The 24753-nt window shown below is 33.6% G+C and overlaps 1 protein-coding gene across 1 annotated transcript in view; it reads left to right on the forward strand.

Annotated features, from left to right (window-relative positions):
- Nucleotides 1-15208: 15208 nt before the first annotated feature.
- Nucleotides 15209-24753, forward strand: part of TTN8 (Structural maintenance of chromosomes (SMC) family protein) — a 188954-nt gene continuing 179409 nt past the window's right edge. The window contains exon 1 of the mRNA XM_089800051.1: nt 15209-15789. Within this exon, the coding sequence (XP_089656177.1) occupies nt 15358-15789 (432 nt within the window). The 5' untranslated portion in view covers nt 15209-15357. The remainder of the gene's footprint in view (nt 15790-24753) is intronic.

Consider the following 24753-nt stretch of genomic DNA (forward strand, 5'->3'; position numbering starts at 1 on the left):
TACTTAATCAAAATATTGTGTCCTATAAAATAAACCATAAACAATCTATGATAAAATTCATCAAGTTACAAGCAATCACTAAACAACATAAAAGCTAAAGAACAAATGACATCCTTACACGCTGACTACAAGCAAAAAGATCAAGAAGAAACCAAATTTTTCTGCCCAACAATATGAAGAGGTGACTCAAGGTATAATCATGAATAATCAATACCAATCAATGAAGGGGAATCAAAATATTGTATGGGTCTCATGAATGAGTAATATGATATCCTCCCTTTTCACACAAACACATCCTATAGGAACAAAATAAATAAGAAAAACATAATCACCATAATAGATCATGAAGAAGCCTAAATAATGATCTTGTAACATAGAACATCAAATGTCTTTATGATTAGTCTTGAAGGAAATCACCATGACTAATCCATCACACACACATAACCATCCACTATGAAGTACATGAAAATACACAAAGGACTATTACAATTGAATTGCCCCTTAAACATATACATCATTTTGAAGAGCGAAATTTTTTTTTTCATTGAAGAGAATGAAGATATATTACAATTTAGTTTACTACTAAAGATGAGATGGGACTAGTATTAAATTTGTAAGAAAAGCCTAATAGATATGTAGTGCATCTATCAAGAAGCCTCCATAAACTAATCCCAATGTTTAATTTATTTCAATTGTTCAATATATATGCTTTAAAATTTTGCAATGATATAAATGACACCATTATAAAAGAGAACTTACACACTACCCATGTCCCTTCATTTATATCAATCTCACTCACACATATAGACCCTCCTTTCTCCCTCCTTATCTCTATTTTATCCTATCTCTTGCCCCTCTCTCCCCAACCCCTTCTACCTCTCATCTCTATCTACACAAACATTTATTTGCATAACCCCTCATACATATTTATCTTTCTATCTATTCATATGCCACCCCCCGGGCACCCCCCACCCCCCTTCATATCTCTCTCTCTTATGACACACTCTTCCCCTATTTTCACTCCTTATTTCTATGCCTATCAAAAATTTTACCTTCCATCTCTCTTCCCTCTTTCTATTATTCATCTTACTCAATCTCCCACTACCTCTCTCTACCTTGTTCTCCTCATCTCTCCCTATTCCTCAAACTATCATTTTCTATATTAAATGGACAACCCATCTTTTTGAAACAACAATTTTACCTAGGATAATGCATTTTTTTATATTAGTTATCTTCTAGACACATAGGACTTTTCATCTTATTTTAGCACATGGTGTTAAAAAAATTCACTCGAGGTGGAATTACTTATCATCTCATACCTCTTTTCTATGTAGATCCACCTATTTATCCTATAACATTATTAGTGGGTCTCATTTACAAGATATAACACACAATAAAGATCTATATTCCAACACTTGGCATTTGTTGCATTAATTTACTATTGAAGATAAGTTACAATATATCAATATTTTGATCTTTGTTATAACAAAACTAAATGGTACCAACACTTTTGGGTCACAAGAATTCATCAAGCTTGAATGCTTTCTTGTCTTCATTTTATGAGTACCAATGTTTAGCTAATAAAATAAATAAAACAATACTAATTTCCTCAAAATTAAGTTGATTGTTTTATTCAAAATGATTTGTGGACTTAAAATGTTCTTAGAGCACACTCCCTTCCTTCTCTCATAACCACATGTTTAAACAAGTTCTCCCTCAACTATGTAATTCCTTATCTAAGAAAAATAATAACAAACATGGCACGAGTCTCATATTTAAAAAAGTCCATGTAGTGCACTTAAAGTTTTAGCAAAGTATAATAAAGATGAGAATCTACCTTGTAAAAGAATATATTCTTTATTTATGAGCTAGATACTTTCACCATTTCCTTAAACAAGCTTAAGGTTAGGGTGAATTAAATAAGCATAAAAATATCAATTTTTAATCTTCTGCAAGTCAGAGAAAATTAGAATGAAAAAAATATATAGACTGTGTTTTTATGACATGTATTAAGAACCTTTTCTTTTTTCTGTTGTTAGTATTATTTAGTGAAAGGAAGTTTTAAGATAGAAAATTTGAATTCAAGCTTAGTTGATATTTTTTGTGTTTTATGTGGAGGGAGACACACGCGCACACACACACACACACACACACACACATTTAAAAAATGAGATTATATAATTATGGTATGTTTATATTAGTCATATTCTAAGGGATTTTGTGTTTTTATAGAAACTTACTTGTGTTACTATCTTTTGCTTTAGAAGTAGTTTATTAGGTTCTTTAGATATTTAGTTTTAACTTCAATAATTAAAAAATGATCGATCTTAGAGTACATATATCCTACATAAATATTTGGAAACAATATAATTTGATTGACGAATTAGAAAATATTAATCATGGTTGTAACATTCTAATATAAATTATCAAGTCAGTGACAATAGAGTAAATTGCTCTAAAACAAAAAAAAATTGAAATGTAACACTATAAAAATTTAATGTTAGCACACCCATCTTAAAATATTTATATTAATAAATATGCTATGCATGCAAGTTTACATGTAAACACAACTCTAATCACCCTTCCCATTACCCTAATACATATAGGAACAACTATTTGCACATTCTGGAAAAATGATAATTTTTACCTTTAAACATTTACATTCCAAAAACAAGTGATGTAGTCTTGAACTATAGAAATGATGAATTAGCAAGATTAACTCACAACAACAACATTCCTTCCAAAGCATTAGAGAAGTAGAGAAGAGTTGGGGAAATAGAATTGAAGGAACAATTGTAGTTTCCAATCAACATACATAGATCATAAGATATCTAAGAGCATATAAATGAATAACAAATCATTGACATCAATTACATTAGTTAAGCACTTTGAATGGTGTACAAATACATTGGGAGTTAGTGTGCTATATCAATTCAATACTTGACATCAAATTCCATAACTACCTCTTACCTTCACCAATAATAATTAGGCACTTAATTATCTGTCAAATATTGCACCATTAATTTTGCGAGAATACAACATCACTATCACTATAAAATACTCATAATTATATCGTATAAAAGCAGACATTTAAGCTATCAAAAGTTGTTTATTCAATCAATTCTAACCACTTAGCAAGCAACAATTAGTATATACAATAATGACTTCATGGGTAAAGCATAAATATTTAATTTTTTTCCATGAAGAGCAATCAAGTATATTAATCATTAATATAGAACACAAGTTGTATACTAAATGATTAACACAACGTTATTAAGCCATTGGGATACAAAATCGGTGGAATTCCGAGATTATCTCCATCATTTGTTATTACAATAATATTTTTATAGGATTATGATGTTTGCAATAAGCACATTGTTACAATACAAATTCTTTTAAAGGGTACAAGCATTATTAATCTCTTACAAGAAAGTTTGATAAATCAACCCCAAATATCATAAGGCGGGATAAGGAAAATTATAAGAGAGGGGGAGAGAAGGGAGGATAAGGTAAACATATTAAAGTAAGATGGGAGGAAGAGATAGTGATAATGAGATAGATCCAAATCTTAATTATTGATTTCTAAAAGCTAGGCTTTTCATTGAGAGAGGGGGTGAGAAGAGAGAAATAAAGACCTATACAAATATCACAATATCAATATTTTATATACATTTTTAGTTCCTGCCAAGGTAGGAATACATATGCATTCATGTCAATCCAAATATGACATTAACACTAATCAATCAAACCCAGGAATTTAAAAGATTATATGAGGTTTCAAATGTTTATATCTTTTTCTAATTTTTCAGTATCTTATAAATCATATTTTTCATCCATTCTATTGGTCCATACTATTTTTGTTGGGGAAGAAAATTATTTTTCTTCAACAAAAAATACATTTTTTTTCTAACAACTTCATCTTGCATTAATGAATGTATTAATTATAACTTTATCTTTTCCACATTTGTGACAAGTTGATAAGATTTTATTTTTTCAAATCATTTTATCTTCCACCTCACACAACATGTCTAATCAATATTAATTATCACAATCTATTAAATATTTTTAATTTCTTATTTTAAATATATTTATTATTAATTTTACATTGATGTTTATTTTTCACTATTTGATATAACTTGTTCCTAAAACTTCATGTAATGCATAAGTTCAAATTATGCTTATATATATAACTAATAAATATGTCTTTTTAACATAATTTCAATATGTTATATCTTTATATTTGAATTTCTAATTTTTTAAAAACTTTGCTTTTTTAATAAAAGTGGTTAAATTATTACTATTATTTTACTTTTATAAAAATAAATTAAACAATATTATTTTTTAATTATATTTTATAATATTGTTTGTAATATGTATAATTGATAAGTGTTACAATTTTTAAATTATAGTATTTTTTATTATTAATACTTTTTATTTAAACAATTTATCATTTAGTTTAAATACATTTAAAACTTATATATATATATATTAATATTAAATTAATATTTATATTTTATATCAAAAAACATACTAAAGAAATAACCATAAAATAGAAATAATTCAATTCTAAAAGATATTTAAATTATTATTAGGTTTTTATAAACTATGTATTAAAATTAAATAGTTATATTTTATTTCTTATTTATTACATCATATTTATTCATCAATATCAAATTTATATGTATTACATATATTTATTATTTATAAATGTACATAATAAATTATATAGATATTATTTCATAATTAAAAATTACTTAATTTTATTAAAAATTTGGAAATACAAAATATTAAATAGTAAACCTTCTCTAATTGTGTAAAATTAAACAATTAGTTTTACTTATAAAATATCTTTATATTTCAATACATTTCATTTTTTCTTATAGAAATATGAGTTTTAATATAAAAATTAAATTCTTAGTTTTATTAATTAAAATATAATTTTATTTTTTATTTTTATTTTTGCTCGGTAAACGGCCGAAGCCATGATTAATTTTATTAGATTGAAAACAAAATTTACATATAGTTCCCCCATTCTAACTGGCACAGTTAGGAAAGAACGTGGAAAGAAAACCTCTTGTCTTGCCCGGGACCTCAGTCCTATATTATACATTCATAAAAGGGGCATAAACTAGTAATTACATCAATCTGGAGTTTACAACAGTTTAATTGTCTATTTGATGAGGTTCCAAATTGGCGAAAAGATAATCTACATATGATCTAAATTCACCACCATCAACATATGTTAAGGATAAACCAAAAATAACAAATCTCAAAAGGGAACCAAGGGGAGTCATCTCAACATAATAAATGAAATCATAATAAAGATAATAAGATGGATTAAATCTGTTATAATTATTAATTGTTCTGTCGTTAGTTCAATTATATTGATTTACAATTAACTCAATTATATTTACATTTATGAAGTTTTGATTATAGAGCATGTGGGGACCGAAGTTCTTATATCTAAACATTATTAATTTTCATGCACAATATTAGAGATGGTTTAAACAAAATTAAGATGCCAAAGTTAAAACAGTTATCTATAACCCAGGGGGAGCAAACCAAGAGCAAGTCACAAGCATCTACGAAGATGTGTTGATTCTACCATTGTCAACACTGATAAACATTAAGTTTTTTAATACAAATTGGCATAAAGCTCTGAATAGTTGGCGGGTCTATACCAAAATTAATACTGGAACATGATCAGAAGTGCCAAAATGTAAGAACCAAAACCATTACCAGAAAAGGGGTTGAGCAATAGCTAAAAATGATTTTCATTCATATATATTAAAGTTTACAGTAACATTTGTATCCAATTGAAAAGGACACTAAATTAACAGAAGTCTAGTTGACTGTTACGTCCTAATTATAGTTAGAACGACTTATATACAGAGGTGTTCTTGCTAAAAATAAAGCTTTGCATGCCAAAATTTTGGGTCAGATTCTTATACAAAATGACCCAAGAGCTATTTCAGTCATTCTTTTTTGAAAACCATTATGATTTTCAAAGCTTCGTGCATAGTGGTTGCCTTGGATCCTAGCGGGAATTCGTAGGTTGACCTACCCCTGCTTGTTTTGTCATAGTTTGGAAGACAAAATTCCACATCCTCCATGTTGTTGAAGTCCACATCTAGGTGTATATAGGCATCAAACACCCTCAAGTAATTGGTTAACCAGACCCTTCCTGGATCTTCAATGATTCCCCTCCATCTTAGCAGAAAATTGATACTCAACTCCATTCACGGCCATTCGTTAAAAAATTAGATATTATCCCTAATTACCATGCAAAGGCGTCTCAAGCTCCTTCCCATTTCTGGGTTTTTAACTTCAAATTCCATGTATGCCTCTGGGAGAGGAATGTGAAGCTGAGCATCAATGTTCGCGACTACTAGCTCTGGCCCCACTAACCAACAAGGGTCAAAAATATTGTAGGTAATCCTAATAATGTCCCATTTTCCAATCCCTACCCGAACCAAGCATCCTACCCAAAGCTCTACTACATCACTGTTAGTCCTCCATGAGTAATCATATTTTAAAACTCCTTCTCCTAAAGCTCGACTGACAACTATATGACTCATATCATCTATTGGCCTAGCCCATAGAATGCCATGGTGCGATTTTCGTATGTATGAAATATAAAAATGTTAGAATCCATAGCACCCAGACTTTAACCTTGCCTATTTTACTGCTAAAACCTAATGCGGGCTGAAGAGTGCTACAAAATAGCCCCGAAATTACTGATAAATAGTTGAGGTCGAAAATTCGAGATGCCTCATAATGAGGAAGGCATAGAAATGATTAATGTTGCTCCTCACAAAATCATCATATTGAAAGGATATCGTAGCTTAAGTGAAAGATTACCCACAAGATGATACTCTGGCCAAAACATATGAGATCACTATAATGTGTCGGAGTTAGAAAGAAAAATGATTATTTTTGCTTTTTCGAGGGTTAATATTAATGATTGTATGTTAAAGTATTAAAACCATCAATTCCAAGATTGGCTAATGTATCGGCCTCCTTGTTGCCTTCTCTAAAAATGTGTTTAAATCTCGTTTCTTCAAATGCCGACAAAGATTTAATAATGGCTTCTAATTTGGAATTTAATACCCAATTTGGGGTAACTCCTTTCTGAAGAGTGTTGATAATAATTTGTGAGTCCCCTTCTATAATAAGTTTTTTAATATTAAGTTTAATACATAGGTTTATACCTTCTTCTACGGCTTCGAGTTCAGCTATATTATTAGATGCCATGTCTATTGACTTTGATATTTTAATGATCCATTCACCTAAATCATCCCTTATGATACCTCTAATTCTTGCTTTACTGGGATTTCCTCTAGAAGCCCCATCAAAATTCAATTTCTTCCAACCAGGTGGGGGAGGCTCCCATTTGCAAGACAGTCTAGCAAGGTCATTCTTCTTCTTATAATAAAGGGGGGGGGGGGGGGGGGTGTGGTTGATTAATAATGACCATCATTTTTTAATTTCAGCATACCAATCAGAGAAAGATCCCTCTTCTCTAGGTCTCTTTCTAAGATCACTATTCATTACTTCCGAGATTGCTACTTCTATTTTCGAAAATAGGGCTTGTTTTGAAAAGTATTGATCTGAGAAGATTCAACAATTATGTTCTTTCCAAATTTCCCAAAGAGCTATAGCCAGGGATATGTTCCATAGTTTGCCATAGATTTTCTTTGGATCCTCTTTGGGCCAGCCCATCAAATGATCTTCCCAATTACCTGCTAACGGGGAAGACCAATTCAATTTACTTTGAAGCCATCTCCAACATTCCTGAGAAAATTTGCATGAGAATAAGATGTATTCTACATTTTCTTCCTCTTCTTTATAGAGGGAACACCTAGATGGCCCTTCAAATCCCATTTTTCGAATCCTATCTTATGTTAGAATTTTCTTGTGCATGGCGATCCAGAGGAACATTCCTGCTTTAGGAAGACGTGCTGGATCCCAACATAGGTTCAAAGGTAGGGAGCTAACTTCCCATTGCTGTGAGTTTGTGATCATCCTGTATCCTTCTCTGACTTTATAGATTCCATCCTTTGATGTTTCCCATAATAGCTTATCCTCCCTGCCTTTAATTGTAATAGTTCGAGGTTTTAATAATGATTCCATTTTATCCTTTTCCTCTTGATTGATATCACATTCAGAGAGTGATTTCCATTTCCATAACTTACCTATATCTGATTCAGTTTTCTCTATATAATCTTTTACTTTTGTACCCCATACTGTTTTAAGATGTGATATTGTTTTAGGAGAGAAATTTGAATTAATCAAAGGAGGGTTCCCATTTTAGGAGTTTTCCCAGAATAATGCTTCATCTTCGTTCCCTATATCTCGTGTGAGGTATTTGGAAATTAGGCTTCGATTATTCAAAAGAAAGTTCCAACCTATTGATCCTTTGGGGGGAGAATTAATTCTGAATAATGAAGTTTTATCTAGTGGATTTAGATATTTATTGTATAAGATTTTTGCCCACTTCCTATCTCTTTCTTGATAAAGTCTCTAGACTTGTTTGGCTCCTAAAGCTTCGTTCTGCCATTCCAGATTCTTAATACCTAATCCATCATATTCTTTTGGTTTGCAGATTTTGTTCTAGCTAATTAGTGCAATTTTTTTCTTGTCCTCCAATCCTTTCCAAAAGAAATTGCGTAGTTTGCTTTCCAATTTAGAATTAATGTGTTTGGGTAGGTGAGAATAGGACATTTGGTATGAAGGGATAGCTGTCAGAACTGCTTTAATCTTTGCAGCTCTCCCTGCCTTTATTGACCATCTTCCTTTCCATGATTCAGTTTGAGAATCAATTTTCCTGAGTATATGCTCCCAGCCAGGATTAGTTTGCTTATTCTTATCTAGGTGAATCCCTAAATATCTGAATGGAAATTTGCCTTTTCTAAATCCTATTTTTTGACAGACTTGGTCTTCAACTTCATTATCAGTATTTAGAAAGAAAATTTTTGATTTCTCAGTGTTGATCATTTGCCCAGATGCCTTTGTATATGTGTTTAAAATATATTGCATATGGTCAGCCTCTTCAATCATACTCATTCCAGCTAGAATTGTGTCATCAGCAAATTGTTGATGGGTGGTATTTTCAACTTCGTTTGTGACTTTCATCCCAATGATTTTATTCTCTTCTTGCGCTACTTTAATTTCCCTCCCGAATGCTTCTGCTATAATAATAAATAGGAAAGGGGATATAGGGTCTCCTTGTTTGACACCCCTTGAGATATTAAAGAAGCCTTCCGAGGTACCGTTGATAAGAATCGAGATTTTGGGGGTTGAAATACATTGGAAAATAATGTTAATCCATAATTTGGAGAAGCCAAATACCTCTAAGTTTTTACAAAGAAATCTCCAACTACCTTGTTATATGCCTTTTGTATATCAAGTTTTAGTAACATGCTAGCTTCTTTATTTTTTAATGTTGAATGGATAGTTTCCTGTATAATTGAGATACCATCTAGAATAGATCTGCCAAGGACGAATCCTATTTGTTCTTCTGAGATGAGTTTAGGCAGGAAGTTTTTGAGTCTATTGGCTAGAATTTTCGAGAATACTTTATATATAGTATTACATAATGCGATAGGCCTAAAATCTCCAGGTGTTGTGCTTTCATGCTTTTTAGGGATAAGGGTTAAGAACGTATGATTAATTTTAGTTAATATGGATCCACTATTACAAGTTGCTTCTAAGGCTTTCCACAAATCCACACCTATTATATCCCAGCATTTTTGAAAGAAGAATGCTTGAAAGCCATCTGGACCCAAGGATTTATCCAGATTCATACTAAAGAGTGCAATTTTAACCTCGATAAGAGTAAAAGGTTCGCTAAGGAATCTATTATCCTCCTTATTGATCAACTTGGGAATGTGTTTCAACATTTCATCTTGGGCAAGTTTATTTGATGAGCCAAAGTTATTAAACGTGTCATAAAAGTTTTCTATAAAAGTTTCAACAATTTTGACCGGATTTTCCGTTTGCTCCCCCTTTGGGTTTCTAATTTTCGTAATATTAATATAATTTCTATTGTGAATAGTACTATTATGAAATTTTTTTGTGTTGCGATCTCCTTCTAGGAGCCATTTTTCTCTAGATTTCTGCCTCCTAAACATTCCTTCTTTTTCTAGGATCTCTTCATATTTCAAGAGATATTCTTTCTCTAGTTGATAAGATTCATTATTCATTCCTTTTATTATAATCTCCTTGTTTAATTTACTGATTTTATCTTCAATGTCTAACTTTTCTTTGAAAATGTTTTTAAAATGTATCTTGTTCCAGTTCAAAATCTTGTTTTTTAATTTTTTTTAGTTTTGAGACTAGGCAGAACATTTTTGATCCTTCAAACTGATCCTCCTACCACCAATTGTTAATCTGATCCATAAAACTTTTATCCATAAACCACATTTTCTCACATTTGAAAGGATTTCTACTAGGTTTACTTTGTTCTTTGATCTCCATTTTCATTGGGAAATGGCCAGATCCTGCCATAGGTAATATTTCCACAACAATCAGATTATCCATACTTAATTCACCTTTAGAAGAAATCTGTCTAGCCTTTCAGCAATGTAGCAGAATCCCTTCCTTCGATTATTCCAGGTGTAGATTCCATTCTTGGTTTTGATATCTAAGAGAGAGTCCCTCTGAATCCAATTTTTAAATCCTTCCATAGCTTTATTACTTTGACTATTCCCACCTTGTTTTTCCTCTATGCTTAAGACCGAATTGAAGTCTCCACCTAAAATGGCTATTTCCTAAGTCATTGAATTAAGAAATGAACTGATCTCATTCCATACTTCCATCTTGTCATCTATAGTTGTCGGTCCATACACATTAATTACTACTATTTCCAAGTTTGATTTCGTGCTGACGACTCTTATTCCCATCCAATTAACTTGAGAGGAGATCATTTCAATATTGATTTTTCAGGGGTTCCAAATTATTCCTAATCCTCCTGAAGCTCCTTGAGACTGCTGAAATTCTGATTTCCATTTTCCCAATTTTCAATTTAACTATAATCCTTCTTCTTGGCTAAGTTTAGTTTCTTGTAATAATAAGATATTTGTGTCGAATTGGGTGAGGTTACGCTTCAGCAAGCATTTTTTGCTAGGGGCGATAAGACCCCTAGCATTCTAGGCTGTTGACTTCATTGCTCCTTGGGAAGGAACTTCCCCTTCCCGTTGTTCAGTATATCAAAGATTTTTGCTTGATCCTTAACCTGCCCTGCTGCCTCTCTAAGTTCTTTAAGTGATTTTCTTCCACGTTTCTGCTTAGATTTTCCACAAATTAGAGTTTTAAATCCTTCTTGATTCATAGCAATGCCTATATTATCAAGGTTTTGCTCTTCTCATAACTTATCTGCTATAGAGGAGATCTCCCCCTCCTAAAGTTTCTCTAAGATTATTTCTTTGATTAACAAATTATTGATTTGTTGATTTTCCTTTGCTACTATCTGGATGGGCTTTATTACATCATTCTCTTTGTAACATTCTTTATCTGTCTAGCAGTTTAGTTCTTCATCACCCCAAATGGATTCTATATCTACAGAATGTGGAGTTACTCTTAATATTGATCCATTATCCTTTTTATCTAATGCAAACATATCTTTCCCATTATTGGGAGTTTGCCAAAGCTTGTAATTTTTCTTCTTTCCTTCCTTTCTAATAGTTATATTGCTCCACTGGGTTGAGTCTACCGATGGAAGGATGACTCCTTGTTCAGTATCATCATTTGGATTTGTCATATTTTGCAATGTTTCTGGAGCTTGCTCTACTATGTTTTCTGACCTTTGTTCCTTTAATCTAAGTTCAATTGATCCAAGGTGTATCGATTCTCCCTCTGCCTTCTTGTCCTTAAATTGATTTGCACTCATTTCTGGTATGTCTCCTGATTCTGTAACTTGAACTGCTTTCCCTTTATGCTCCTTATACAACTCTTCTCCTAATAGACTCTAATCTATCAAATCATTTTGAATCAGCAGGGTTTCATGGTGAAGCTGGTTTAATCTAACAATATTCAATTCCATTTCTTCAATGGCCTCTTTTTCTTTCTAATAGTCCTTGCATTTCTTGAATTTATTTAGTGAATGCTGATAACTGATCTTCTCTTCCCCTTCTTTTTCCTTTGATTTATCCACATCTTCTTTACTAGTTCTTAGTGCAGTTCTGCTATCTGAGGATCTTTTTTCATATATTTTTGTTTCTTGAAGGAGTGGAGTTTTTGTGATAGCCATTTCCGCTCTCCCAGCTGTCTTGCCTATGTTTCTTTTAGTTTTTAAATGAATTTTTATGTTATTGATAATTTGAGATTTAGCAAAGTTGGCATCTAATGTTTTATGAATTTCGAGCCTTCAGTATTCTTCAAATGTTAACATGTATATAGATCTATTTGTAATGATCTTCCTATTTATAGGTTGATTTTGACCTGATTTAACCAAAACCCTAATCCTGTTGGCTTTATTTAGGTTGTCTTCGAAACCTATTACTTTTCCCAGAGAGTTGCCAATTTTTTTAATGGTGGATTCTTCTATTAATTCTAATGGGATTTCTTTACATTCCTTCCATTTGATCATTACCATATTTTCAATATTAGTTTTGTTGAAGTTAGGTTGCCATTTAAAAATTTTAATGTGATGTCCTTTATAATATAATGGATCTGATTTTAAAATTTCCTCCTTCTCTTGAATATTTTTACATAGAATGAACCAAATTTTTTTTGAAAATGAGTTAAGGGTACTTACCTTGTCACCCCAAATTGTGGAAATGATGCTTACTAGCTTAGATCTCCTCCTTGGCAGACCATTCCAATACATATAGATGCTCTTATCCTCATAATCCTTCCATCTTCTTTCATTATAAGAGTTGCTTATAATTAGTTCTTCGCCTGATGAATACTGACTGGTAAAGATTTATTTAGAGCCGGTTGTGGTTCTTTCCTTATGTGCTAGTTGTTCTGTCTTTCGATGCAGAGGTATGTAAACCGATTTTCCTCTCTCAGTGTGATTAATTCGCTAGTTACTCTCATGGATTTGCTTTGATGGAGCCCTTGAGTTTATGGAAGATTTTTCCAGTTGCTTTCCAAGAGGGATCACATTCACTTCTAAAATCCATCGAGGCTTTTGAAGGTGCTCCTTCTGATTGAAGTTTTCCTTCAGTTTGGAGATAGGGTTAGGCTCAAAATTTGTCGCAAATTTAGTTTGACAAGCAAATGACTTTTGTTTTGAAATTTTTTCTTCCACGACGTCTAGTTTTTGCCGAGTTTGGGGCCATTTTCTCCTTCTCTACATTGATTGCCAGCCATCTTCTTTTTTGTGAGGATAATTGCCACGAATTTCCAAGATTCGCCTGGTGTGTTGTCGAACATATGAATCAAAACTGTGATTGTTCACTTTACCAATATCTCCTTGCCTTGAATTTGCCTGCGTAAGGGCTTCAAATTTATTTTTGGTCGCTAGAGAAGGTTGGGGAGTCATTTTCTGCTGGAACACAACAAAATTCGAGAAGAGGCGACTAAATTTGGGATATAATTTCGCTTTTTTCGCCATTTTATTAGAGCATAGCTCTTTTAAAAAAATAAAAAAATAGAAGCATGGCATTAAAATATAATATATTTTAATTCTTTATTATAACCATGATTTTATTTTGACTATTTGTTTTATTAAGAAAAATAATTATATTTAATTCTCTCTCTCTCTCACACAACTTATGTTGGTATCACTCTATCTTACTATTTTCTCTCTTCCTCTTCCTCCTCTATATTATCTATCCTTTTTTCCTCTGCATATATGTTTATGTTGTTATTGTTGTATACTATTATTTATCTCTATCTATATCTCTATCCTAGTTTTTGTCCAGTGCTAATGATTAAAAATAGTGTGAGTTCCATTTGATAATCAAGATGAGAATAATACATAGTTGGGGGAGTTATTCCAACTACTTATGGTTGTCTAGTAGCATGCATAGTATGCTTAAACATATAATGTGATACGCCAAATGCTTCATCACTTCTTCAAGTTCTATAATTCAAATATTGGTATGGATATCTTTTCTCGTTGCACATAATTTAAATTGTCAACTTAGAAGGTGCAAATTTGTCTAAAGCATATGTATTGATCATAGTATGATATTAAGTACTTAGTGTCATATTGGAAACTTTGGCCTCTTATTCTTGGGCTTAAATGCCCAAAGATATAATAATATAGCACAAGAACTTAACAACAAAATATGAGCCATCCTATCAGATCACAAGTGCATTTCTAGGACGAGAATTTAACAACAAAATATGAGCAATCCTATCAGATCACAAGTGCATTTCTAGGTAAAAATTAATACATTCATAATGTTAATTTAGATTCTCACTCATCTACACCTCTACAATCATTATGCGTTAGGCAGGAACTATGATGCATTGCATCTCTTGTATTATTAGTATAACTAATGCACCCCTTAAAGATACACATAATGTTGTTATATGATCATCAACAACTCCCTTTTATCTCTTAGGGTTCGTTTGGTTGCAAGCGTAGGAATTGAGAATTAGAATAGAAAATTTGAATGAGAATGGAAAATGAAGAATAGGAATGGAAAAATGCAATCCAATCTTGTTTATCCCTTGTTTGGTTATGAAAGCTTAAATTGGAATAGGGTTAACTTGCAATCAGTGTCGTTTGAAAATATTTTGAAGATGCAATCGACGCCATTGGAAAATCGCTGAAATATTTGAAAATATTGAAAAGAAAGTTCCCGCACTCACCCCAGGTCAAAACGGATTTGAAAATTTAATCAAATTTGAGAAAGCGAAAATGAATGCAAGAATAACAACTCCAATTACAGGTATTTTTTGGAATGGACAAAAGCTCATTTTGAGGCTAAAATGAGAATACGTATTCCTATTCCCTATTCCTATTCCACGCACCAAACAAAGAATACAAATCATATTCTAATTTCCTATTCCTATTCCGGTTGTATTCTAGCAACCAGGCCCTTAGAAATGTGAAATACTCCACACTTCATACCATCAAACCCATAAAACCCAAAACCCAAATGTATATTCGGTATTGTAATTGATATTGTAATTGATTAAAAGTCGAATTTATATAAATTCCACATAATACTTTTGCAATGATGATAGTCCAAAATATTTTACACGGGAAGAAACTATAGATGGTATATATCTCTAACTAAATCTTACTACCTCCCGAAGTCTATATTTGGTAGCATAAATTGCACGAAAGCGTGAAATTTCGTTTCAAAATTTATCTGGCTATAAATTGGAGCACTCGTTTCCCCCAGGATAAATTCTAGTGTTGGAGCACTGTAAGAGCAAACCCTGCGAGGAAAAATGGCGGGAGTTGGGAGAATAGAGAGAGTGGAGGTGGAAAATTTCAAGTCGTATGCAGGTCATCAGGTGATAGGGCCGTTGAAGAGGTTTACGGCCATAATTGGTCCCAATGGCGCAGGCAAGTCGAACCTGATGGACGCCATCAGCTTCGTGCTGGGGGTGCGCTCCACCAACCTCCGGGGAGCTCATCTCAGGGACCTTATTTACGCCTTGGACGACAAAGACAAGCAAAATCCCAAAGGCCGAAAGGCCTCTGTCAAGCTCGTCTATTTCACGCCTGCCGGCGAGGAGCTTCATTTCACGCGCTCTGTATCAGGCACCGGCGCTAGCGACTACCGAATCAATAACAAGGTCGTCACATGGGACGACTACAATAACAAGATGAAGTCCCTTGGAATTCTCCTTAGAGCTCGCAATTTTCTTGTATTTCAGGTAACCGTCTCAAATACCCCTTGCTTTAACATTATTTAAAACGAGTGCTTCAAAGGAAGATACCTTTTCTGAGACATCTACCTAGCTTCATCCAGAAAATAAGAACAAATTAAGCTGTCTGTAGGCGGTAGAAGTAGATCAGTGGGACTCAAGGAACATTCAGTTAAATAGAAGAATATCAGGGCAAAAACAACCCGGGTAGCTGGAAACACTCTAAATTTTAAAATAATGCAAGTTGAAATAGAAGCGAAAAGTATGGGACGGCCGAAGGAAATGGCTGTCACATGCCAATATTTAACTCTCCGAGCAGAAGATTTTTCCGCACAATCATCACATATCACCAGAATAGGGGTAATGGGAAAATATGAGTATGGCTGTCTCACTTGGATTCTCTGGTAACACCTAAGGTTGCTGAATTTCTAAAGGTTGATAGAAGATTGGTGAACTATTTCCCGACCCCGTGATCTCATCCACTGGTTAAGAGAAACACATGGTCCTCAATTTGCGGAAGAAGCAGGTTCATATTTCTTTTTGCGACCTAAAGGATTAATTTACCCTACTAGAAACACACAGAAGAAGATATCTGCTCACCAACTTGGCATAAACTCAGCGTGAACTCAATTCATAAGATTTACTTAATTATAACTGATTTCAAGCTTCACAGACCTTGGCAAGATGCTGTGGTCCAAAATGGACAAAACTCAATAGTCTCACAGAAGAATCTAAACTTGATAGACTAATTCAACTCAATGCTGTCCAACATGGACAAAGTTCAATGAACAGACTATCTCAACCTGTCTTTGGGAAGTGACCTTAAGCTTGATTATGTCAAATCACGAACTTCAATCTTGACAGTCTAACATGCTTAATAATTTTGTTAGTGCTAAATTAAGTTAAATTTGAAAGTTGCTTAAAATAAAAATTAAATAAATAAAAAACGACTGTATAGCAGCTGCATAAGAGTTATAATATTCTCTCTTCATTTGCATACAATCATTCCTTACCCTAAGATGCGTAATAGTAGCGGGCCTTTATAGTTTATACCTATAGAGATGTCTTTAATTAAGTTCTATTGTGGGAGTGGGTGAAATCTTGGACAACCAGGTTGTGGGGGAGCTAGTGCTGACTGTTATGCTGCAGCTTTTTACCGTAGGTTGTATGTTATGAGAGCGAGCTGTTTCATGTGAAAACACTGAATCAATTGCTAAAAGTAAATATTCTTCTGCGCTGTAAGAAAATTCTGCAAACTATTGTTGCCATTTAAAACTTAAAAAGTGAAAACTCTTGGATGCTTCAATTACACATATGGTGACAAAATGAAAATATGTAATAGTTTGTTGAGTATTATACTGAAAAAATTAAAAGGCACTGCAATGTAGTATTCAAATCCTATGAGATATTCGGAGAACACTTTAAATCATGATAATCTGGATGTGTTGAATCTGTGTAATTAATTTTAATTGGAATAAAATCATGTATGATGAACGTTGATTGCAGTAAGACAAAGAAAACATATTAGAACTGGAAACAGGAAATATTATTATTTGTGCATTCTGTGCAGAGCATGTTCTTGAGGGATCTGTATTACTGATTATCTTCGACTTTCTATGATTATATTGTGATAACTGATACAAATGTACTTATAATGACACAAATCACTGAAAGCTAAAGAATCATCGTGGAAGTTGAAACAGTTTTATTTTTAAAGTTCTATATGACTCTTTACTTTCTGATGGTTTAGCTGAATTATCTTAGATGTAATGGTTGAATATGGCCCATGGTGCCTCAGGAATCATTATAAGAGTGAAGGTAACAACATTTCTGGTACCTTAACTGTTTGGTTAGTGGGTTATTAGGATCCTACCAAAGTTGGTGGAGACTGCTGAAAGTTTAATTTTTCTAGATTTTTTCAGGCCACTCAAAACATGTCTGCTATTTGGTGAAGATGGATTGATTATCTGTGGAGCACTGCAAATGTTGAGCGAGTTTTTAGTTTTCCTACAGATTAGGAAGTGCGAGTTAGCGCTTCCATAGGCCACAGGATTTGGCATGGAGTTATCACTGGAGTTGTTTTGTGAGATTGATGTACAATCATTTAGTCTGTGGCATTCAACATCTAGACAAGTCAGCTGATTTAGATGAGGCCATTTAGAAAGTGAGGGCATATTAGAAGATGGCTAAAAATGAGTAAAGGAGGAAGCTAAGAAATGCACTCCTTTGAATCTAATCAAAATGGACTTGAAAATAGTGATTTGTGATAACCATTTTAGGTTGAGTGCTACTGAGCAGCTAGGAAATAATAAATAAAATCTAAAACAAGGCAGATGTTACAGTGTGGAAGTTTTGACTATAAGGTATAGGGGAAATGGAAGGACCTCTAGTTGATTGAAATGCTAAATTAGGCATTGACGATAATGAAAAAGGTCCAGATTAATTTAAACATGTCACTGCCAGAGGAACTGCCACTGTGTTTTGAAATTACTTTATTGCAAGAACAGAATAACAACAATATTTCACAATAAAGTATCATAAATAGGCTAAATAATATGAAGAAGAAAAGGGCATTCCTCTTAGTAGTTCAGAAGGGCCAAGGGACAAAGATTGATATTGCTTGAGGTCAATTTTGACAACTCCTAGTTTCTTAGGCAAAGATGTTTTTATTGGTTTTTGCTTTTTTAAAAGTTTCATATTTTGCAATTACAGGGCAATCAGAGTTTGCCTTTTTGTTTTTTTTTTGTGTTTGATTTTTTTTATAGAAGTTTCTAGTTTGGGAAAGGCTGAAGGCTACATTTGTGACTGAGAATAGTGAGAAATCACCCAAGTATAAAATTCTTGTTTTTAACATCAAATCTGTCTAGGATAGACAGATTTGATAGGAAAAGCACGAAAAATTGTGACCACAAAAATTTGTGAAATTTCTTAGAAAATCTTTGTTCCAATATCATATTTATTAGAAATCTTAGAAATGTTTGAAAATGCTATGGAAAAGAACACTGATGGAAGCATGTTGATTACTGAAATTTGGCTAATTTAGATTTTTTTTTTTTGAATCTTCCAAAATCCAGAATATCCATCATAACTCCTAGAGATCTGAAACTACTCTCAAACATCCTGACTATATATATGTGTGTGTCTGTATGTATGTATGTATGCATAACTTAAATTATAGGAGACTTAAATGTTATATTCTATATAATATTCTGCTCTCCAAGCTCGTAATTCCTTAAGTCAACACCATGTCCGCCTTATCAAGCTTGGAAATTCTCAACATCGCGTGAGGTCCAACTCGGAAGATCCTAATTGCCAAGTGAACACTGACCTTGTTTGAAAGGCATTGAAATTTGGAAAATCCTTGTCTTATTCCCAAGTCCACCAAAGGAGAAGGAAATTCCTCAAGGCATGATCAAGTCCACCCACATGTGGAAATTCTAGAATAAAGAAAAGATGAACGATCAATTTGGAATGAGAAGTTCTAGAAGGAAGCAAAATGGACCAACTTAAGGAACCTCTAGAAGAAAGCATAAAGGATCAATTTATAAGAGCTCCCTGAAGAAAGCAAAACAAAGCAAAAGTTTCAATGAAGGAAAAATAACAGTTTCTAAATAAAGCTTATCTAAGAAAAATTAGCCAAGTTCGCCACTAGAAAAAAAAAACAAAAAACAAAACAAATGAATAAAGTAGAGGTTGATCCCTTCTTGATATCATTGTTTCATATAAATACATGAGCTTTGTTCTATATTCATTTACAAACAAGATATCATAGCTTTGGAGTTAGCAATACTTTTTTGATTTTAGAGGAAGGTAAAGATTTTGGACGACTTTCAGATTGAATTTCATGATTGTTGATGATCATTTCTTGGAATTTTCATGTTTGCTAAGGGATTTTTGTTGGTGTAATTAAATATTATTAATTACACTTAAGTGTACTTAGTATAATGTGTTTTCATATTAGTTGTCATATAGACACATAGGAGTTTGCACTTTATTTGAGCACATGTTGTCTCACACCTCTCTTTGTATGATACACCTTTGTATTCTTATCCTCTCATTGTTGCACATACTTTCATGCACAATAGAGGATAATCCACTTTTGGTGGGCATGTGCTTAGTTGTGATGCTTATCACTTGCATAACTCGTAGATATCCTACATTGCCTATATATTTAGGTACTTCTACATGCATTCTATTGAAATATCCATCATCATTTGATCATCTCTTGTCTCTCTTGTGCTTCTAGATTTTGGCATTACATTTATTGCCTTAGGCGAATTCTTACATGCTATTAGAGCTTTAGGCAAATTCTTACATGGTATTAGAGCCGAAGAAGTCTTTCATTGTGTTGGTTCCCAAAACTGCAGATTGGAATCCTACGAGCCTTGCCTGCTCGATGTTGGGATATCCAACCGATTAAGGCCAACTTGACGGCATTGATTGATGCAATCCAAATCCCCTGCGCTTCTGGCTCTGCAAAACCGAGGCGGGTGTACTTGATCCTGGACAGCAATCTTAAATCTAGTATGCTTAAAGCAGATTGGTTAGAATGCGAATACAACAAAAACTTTCAAAACGACAAGAATTATAGAAAGCTTTTATCTTGCAAATTATGAATTGAAAATAATGAATGAATATATGAAAGTTCAAATAAAAAATAATTATTACAGATGATTGCAACAAATGAATATATTAATTCTTCAAAGGAAAAAAATGAAACAGTTGCCAGCATATAGATTATGAATCAAGAATAAAAGATCAGTGCTTAATTAAATGGGCAATTGGAGTCAATATTATAAGTTGACGCGTACAACTTTATAAAGTCTAATATATTTAAATTATAAACAATTTTAACAATTCAGACACGACGAATCAATTATATAAATGCAATTTTAAACTAGTCTAGGATGCACTTTAACTCTTGTGGAGACAAACTAGACATAAACACGGAAACAATTAAATATTTCACAATATTTATATTTATCAAATTTAAAATGCAATAATGACCCAGTCCACTTATCCGAATAGTAAAATATTTATAGAAAAATAAATAAATAAATTTATAAAGAGGATGCAACTTAATAATAATTTAAAACTCTAATGCAAATAAATTAAATAGATATTTCTTACTGATCCAAAAATAAAATTGTATTGGAGACACTCTTTACGGATGATTCATCAATTACATTTTGACTCTAGAATCGCACAAGAATTCATTTGATAATCCACCATCCACAGGCTTAGTTCAAAACTTCATTTATTTATCATTGGAAGAATAAAATACATCATAGAGCATCATATGTAAAATTGTTTTTTTAATATGAATATGAATTGTCAATTTTACATCTCATATTTATAACCGACGAAGAGATATTTTCAATCATCGCATCCCTTGGTAACAAATAACTGATCGTATTATTTTAATGTAATTTTAATTTAATAATGATCGGTTTTTTGTTTTGTGCTCATTATATGATGGCCAAATTCGAATTTGATAATTATTAGAAGAAACCAAAACACGCATGCTCCATATCCGCATAGGGTCCCTCGCATATCCCTTACCTCATTATTGATGAGGATCCATCATCATACATTTGCGATTCACACTATTTTTATCGGGCCTTTTGACTTGTTTGTTCACACTTTCGTTCGTCATTAAACTCTTCCTAGTTTGCTGCTAATAACCAAGATGCGAAGGTTTTTGAGTTCCATCAGGGGTAGCAATTGCCATAGTTGAGATGTGGCACATAACACATACCTTTTATTCATTGTATATAATTTTCCCGTTGAAGAATTCGCTCAACATATATCGTCACATGCATTTATCGGTGGAGACTCTCCTGCTAACTGTGCCTTTTTTTTTTTTAAAGTTTGGAACTTTCTTCCACGGGAAATAGACTCCACAAGACTAAAGCCATCTGGTTGTGCTCATCGGTTCTTGTATGGTGTCTTGTCAATTCTTATTGTCTTTATATATATTGCCGCGGTTGCCTCCTGATACTTTCCATAGCATTTTGATGTTATTCAAAGATCAATAATATTATGTGTGTTCATATCTCTGTTGGGCTTATCTGAACATTCCACCGCAACTCGATCTTTGACACAATCCTCTGAATGTTTGATGCATTTGTATATGATTGCCATGATCGTGGGGGAATATCCATTAGATTGCTCATGATGGCATACTCCAGGTAAAGATCTTTCTTCTGGAAATTTCCATGTTTCATCATTAATCCTGCAAAAAAGAAAAAGTATCTATTAAAATAAAACCATAAAACGCAATCTGAGAAGACAAAGGCTTCTCACGGCTACTTCCAGATGAAGAACGATCTCCCAATGAATCCAAGGTGCAGAAATCATGTGACTACAGATTGGTATGCTGGTTGATCTGTACAACTGTAATTTAATACTGTTCTACTAATTTCATCTGAACATATCTTGGAATCTGGGCTGCACAATATTGACAACTATAACTCTCTTCTCATCTATTAGGCATGACCAGAATGAAAGTTCATTGGATAATGTGTAATTAGGTATGGTATTACCAACATTATTGAACAAACTTTCAAACTCATCATTAAGAATGTCATTGCTTACACCCAGCTGATTACTAAAATATTTCCATCTGCACACTATTACTTTCCAGACGCACAATCCTTAAGTGCTTGGTGTACTAGAATATTCATGATCTCCAACCTTATCAACTTGCAAGATACTCAACTGGACGATATCCCAACCAAGCTGATATATAGCATGAAATATGATCTGCCTGGCTTCCCGGGACTGGTAAAATCAGAGATGATGCTGTGTCTGATTACACTTGGTCATGGTTTTTATTTATCAATAATGCTCCTGTACTCTGGATGCTATCCATCTCCTTGTGGCTTCATTAACTGCTTAGTTGTATATATATTGGCACTGTGGTGGCGATGTTGAAGCTAATCATGATCAGCTGAAGACATCAGTAGGCCTGTGTTAATAAGTTCACTTTTTCAAATTCCGAGGCAGTGCTGATGGTGTTATAAGAAGAAAACTAACATACAGAGTTGGATGATAAGATCCTTTAGATTCCAGCAATGAGGAGCCCAACACTCTGAATCCCTGCAAGTTCAAGCATGCAATTGCAAAACAAATACTTGATTTTCTCATGTTGAGGGCAACCCCTTGAAGCACAGTCCTGTCTGTAAGAATAGTTTCAAAATTATTATGCTCCTTAGGTCTGTACATATTCGTATGAAGTGGAAACATAGTATAAGAAGACCTCGTTACCAATTCTTTCCCAAGAAGAAGAACTAGAGTTCTGTCCAACTCTTTTATCCATCTACTGAAGGTTTGTATCCATTTCTCTCATAATAATTCAATGAACTTGTTACTTTTGGGTTCAAGAGAAAAACTGACTTTTGAAAGCATTAAGTTTCACAGACATCCTTTTACTATGCTGCAACAAATAGAATCCTGAATTGATTGATTTGTCCTTTAGTTTGAAATATTTGGACAATATTTCAGAAATGGAGGCCTAAAAATTAGAGCTCCATCACATTGCATAGCCATTGGAGAACATTTTGCTTCATCTTTTGGAGGGCCACGATTCAAATCCAGGATTAGCATTCTTGTGGGAGGGTCTAGAGCAAGATTGGACCTCACCATTGTGTCCGGGTGGTTGTTTCGGTGAATTTTGACTATAAATTTGCCTATATTAGGAAAAAGTCAAATTTGAGGCAATTTTTTTTGCAAATGAGGCTTGGGCAGCCCAATCTACAAATTGGCGGGTATGATTAGATGTTTTTATTCAGAAAAATCAATTTTCAATTGTTTTTATCTGGTCTACATTTAGTTTTCCGCCATTTATTATTCTGCATTTGCAATTTTTTGGGGCAAAATTTACTTCAACCAGTTCAGCCTAGATTGTGCATCAAAATAGAGCAATGTTGCAGAGGACCTACTACTCAAATCTCGACCATACTGAGCATGTTCGGCTCTACTAGTGGACAGAGTTACAATCAACCAGCCATGTCCAAATTCAATTAATTGTCCTACGACTTTGCATTATACACAATTGAAAGAGAAAAGTGGGGCGCATGTGGGACTAAACGTCTCACATTCCCCAACCACATTTTCCATTACGTGGGCTCATTCTCCTTGCCCAATGCCATTGTTCACATTGCCATCAACACATTTGAGGCATTCATATACTCCTTAAAGATTGGAGGCATGGGACACCAGAGAGTGCAGTCAAGGGTGGAGGGCAGGGGAACAAGGTACGACAAAAAGGCTTTTAGGTTGCGAGCGAGAGTAACACGGAGGGATCTACACTGTAAAGCCACGAATGAGTGCTTCTTGTGACGAAGAAGTCATTGGTATGAGGAACGCAACTAAGTATAAGAGGGGTAGTGAGCAACAAAGGAAGCACGCAGGGAGCGGTGGAAAGACTTATAATCATCATGATATCACTAGTTCATCGGCCAAGATTTCCAGCTAGCGGGGGTGAGTGGGGGATGGAGAGGAGGGCGAACTCCCAAATACTGTGAGACATTATTCATCAACACACAATCACTGTGGTCTTCGGCGCCCGATCCCTCTATAGAGGTGTCACTTGATGACTCTAGCATTGCCCTGTGAACATTGGGGTTGTGCTACGAAGCACATTCACAATCTGATCGCCAACATCAATCCAACTCACAAACAAGCCCACATTGATTGCAATCAGCATTTAGAGTGCGCAAACCCAAGCAAAGAGCCCATGCATCGTACATAGACCACCAACCCACGCTTGGGGACCCACAAGTAGAGCTTGCCCCTCACCAACAACGAGCACTATGATGTGCAATTTGCTCATCAAGCGAGTAAAAGAGTCACCACGACATGGCCAAGCCTGATCTGGCATCTGGACCATTGCACATGACACTATATCGGATTTAGAGTTGGGTGACATTTGATCACATCTAATATCAAAGAGCCAATAGTAGCTCGTAG

This window comes from Cupressus sempervirens, chromosome 9, assembly GCF_028749045.1.
Source record: "Cupressus sempervirens isolate cs-2001-9-10 chromosome 9, ASM2874904v1, whole genome shotgun sequence".
Lineage (NCBI taxonomy): Eukaryota > Viridiplantae > Streptophyta > Pinopsida > Cupressales > Cupressaceae > Cupressus > Cupressus sempervirens.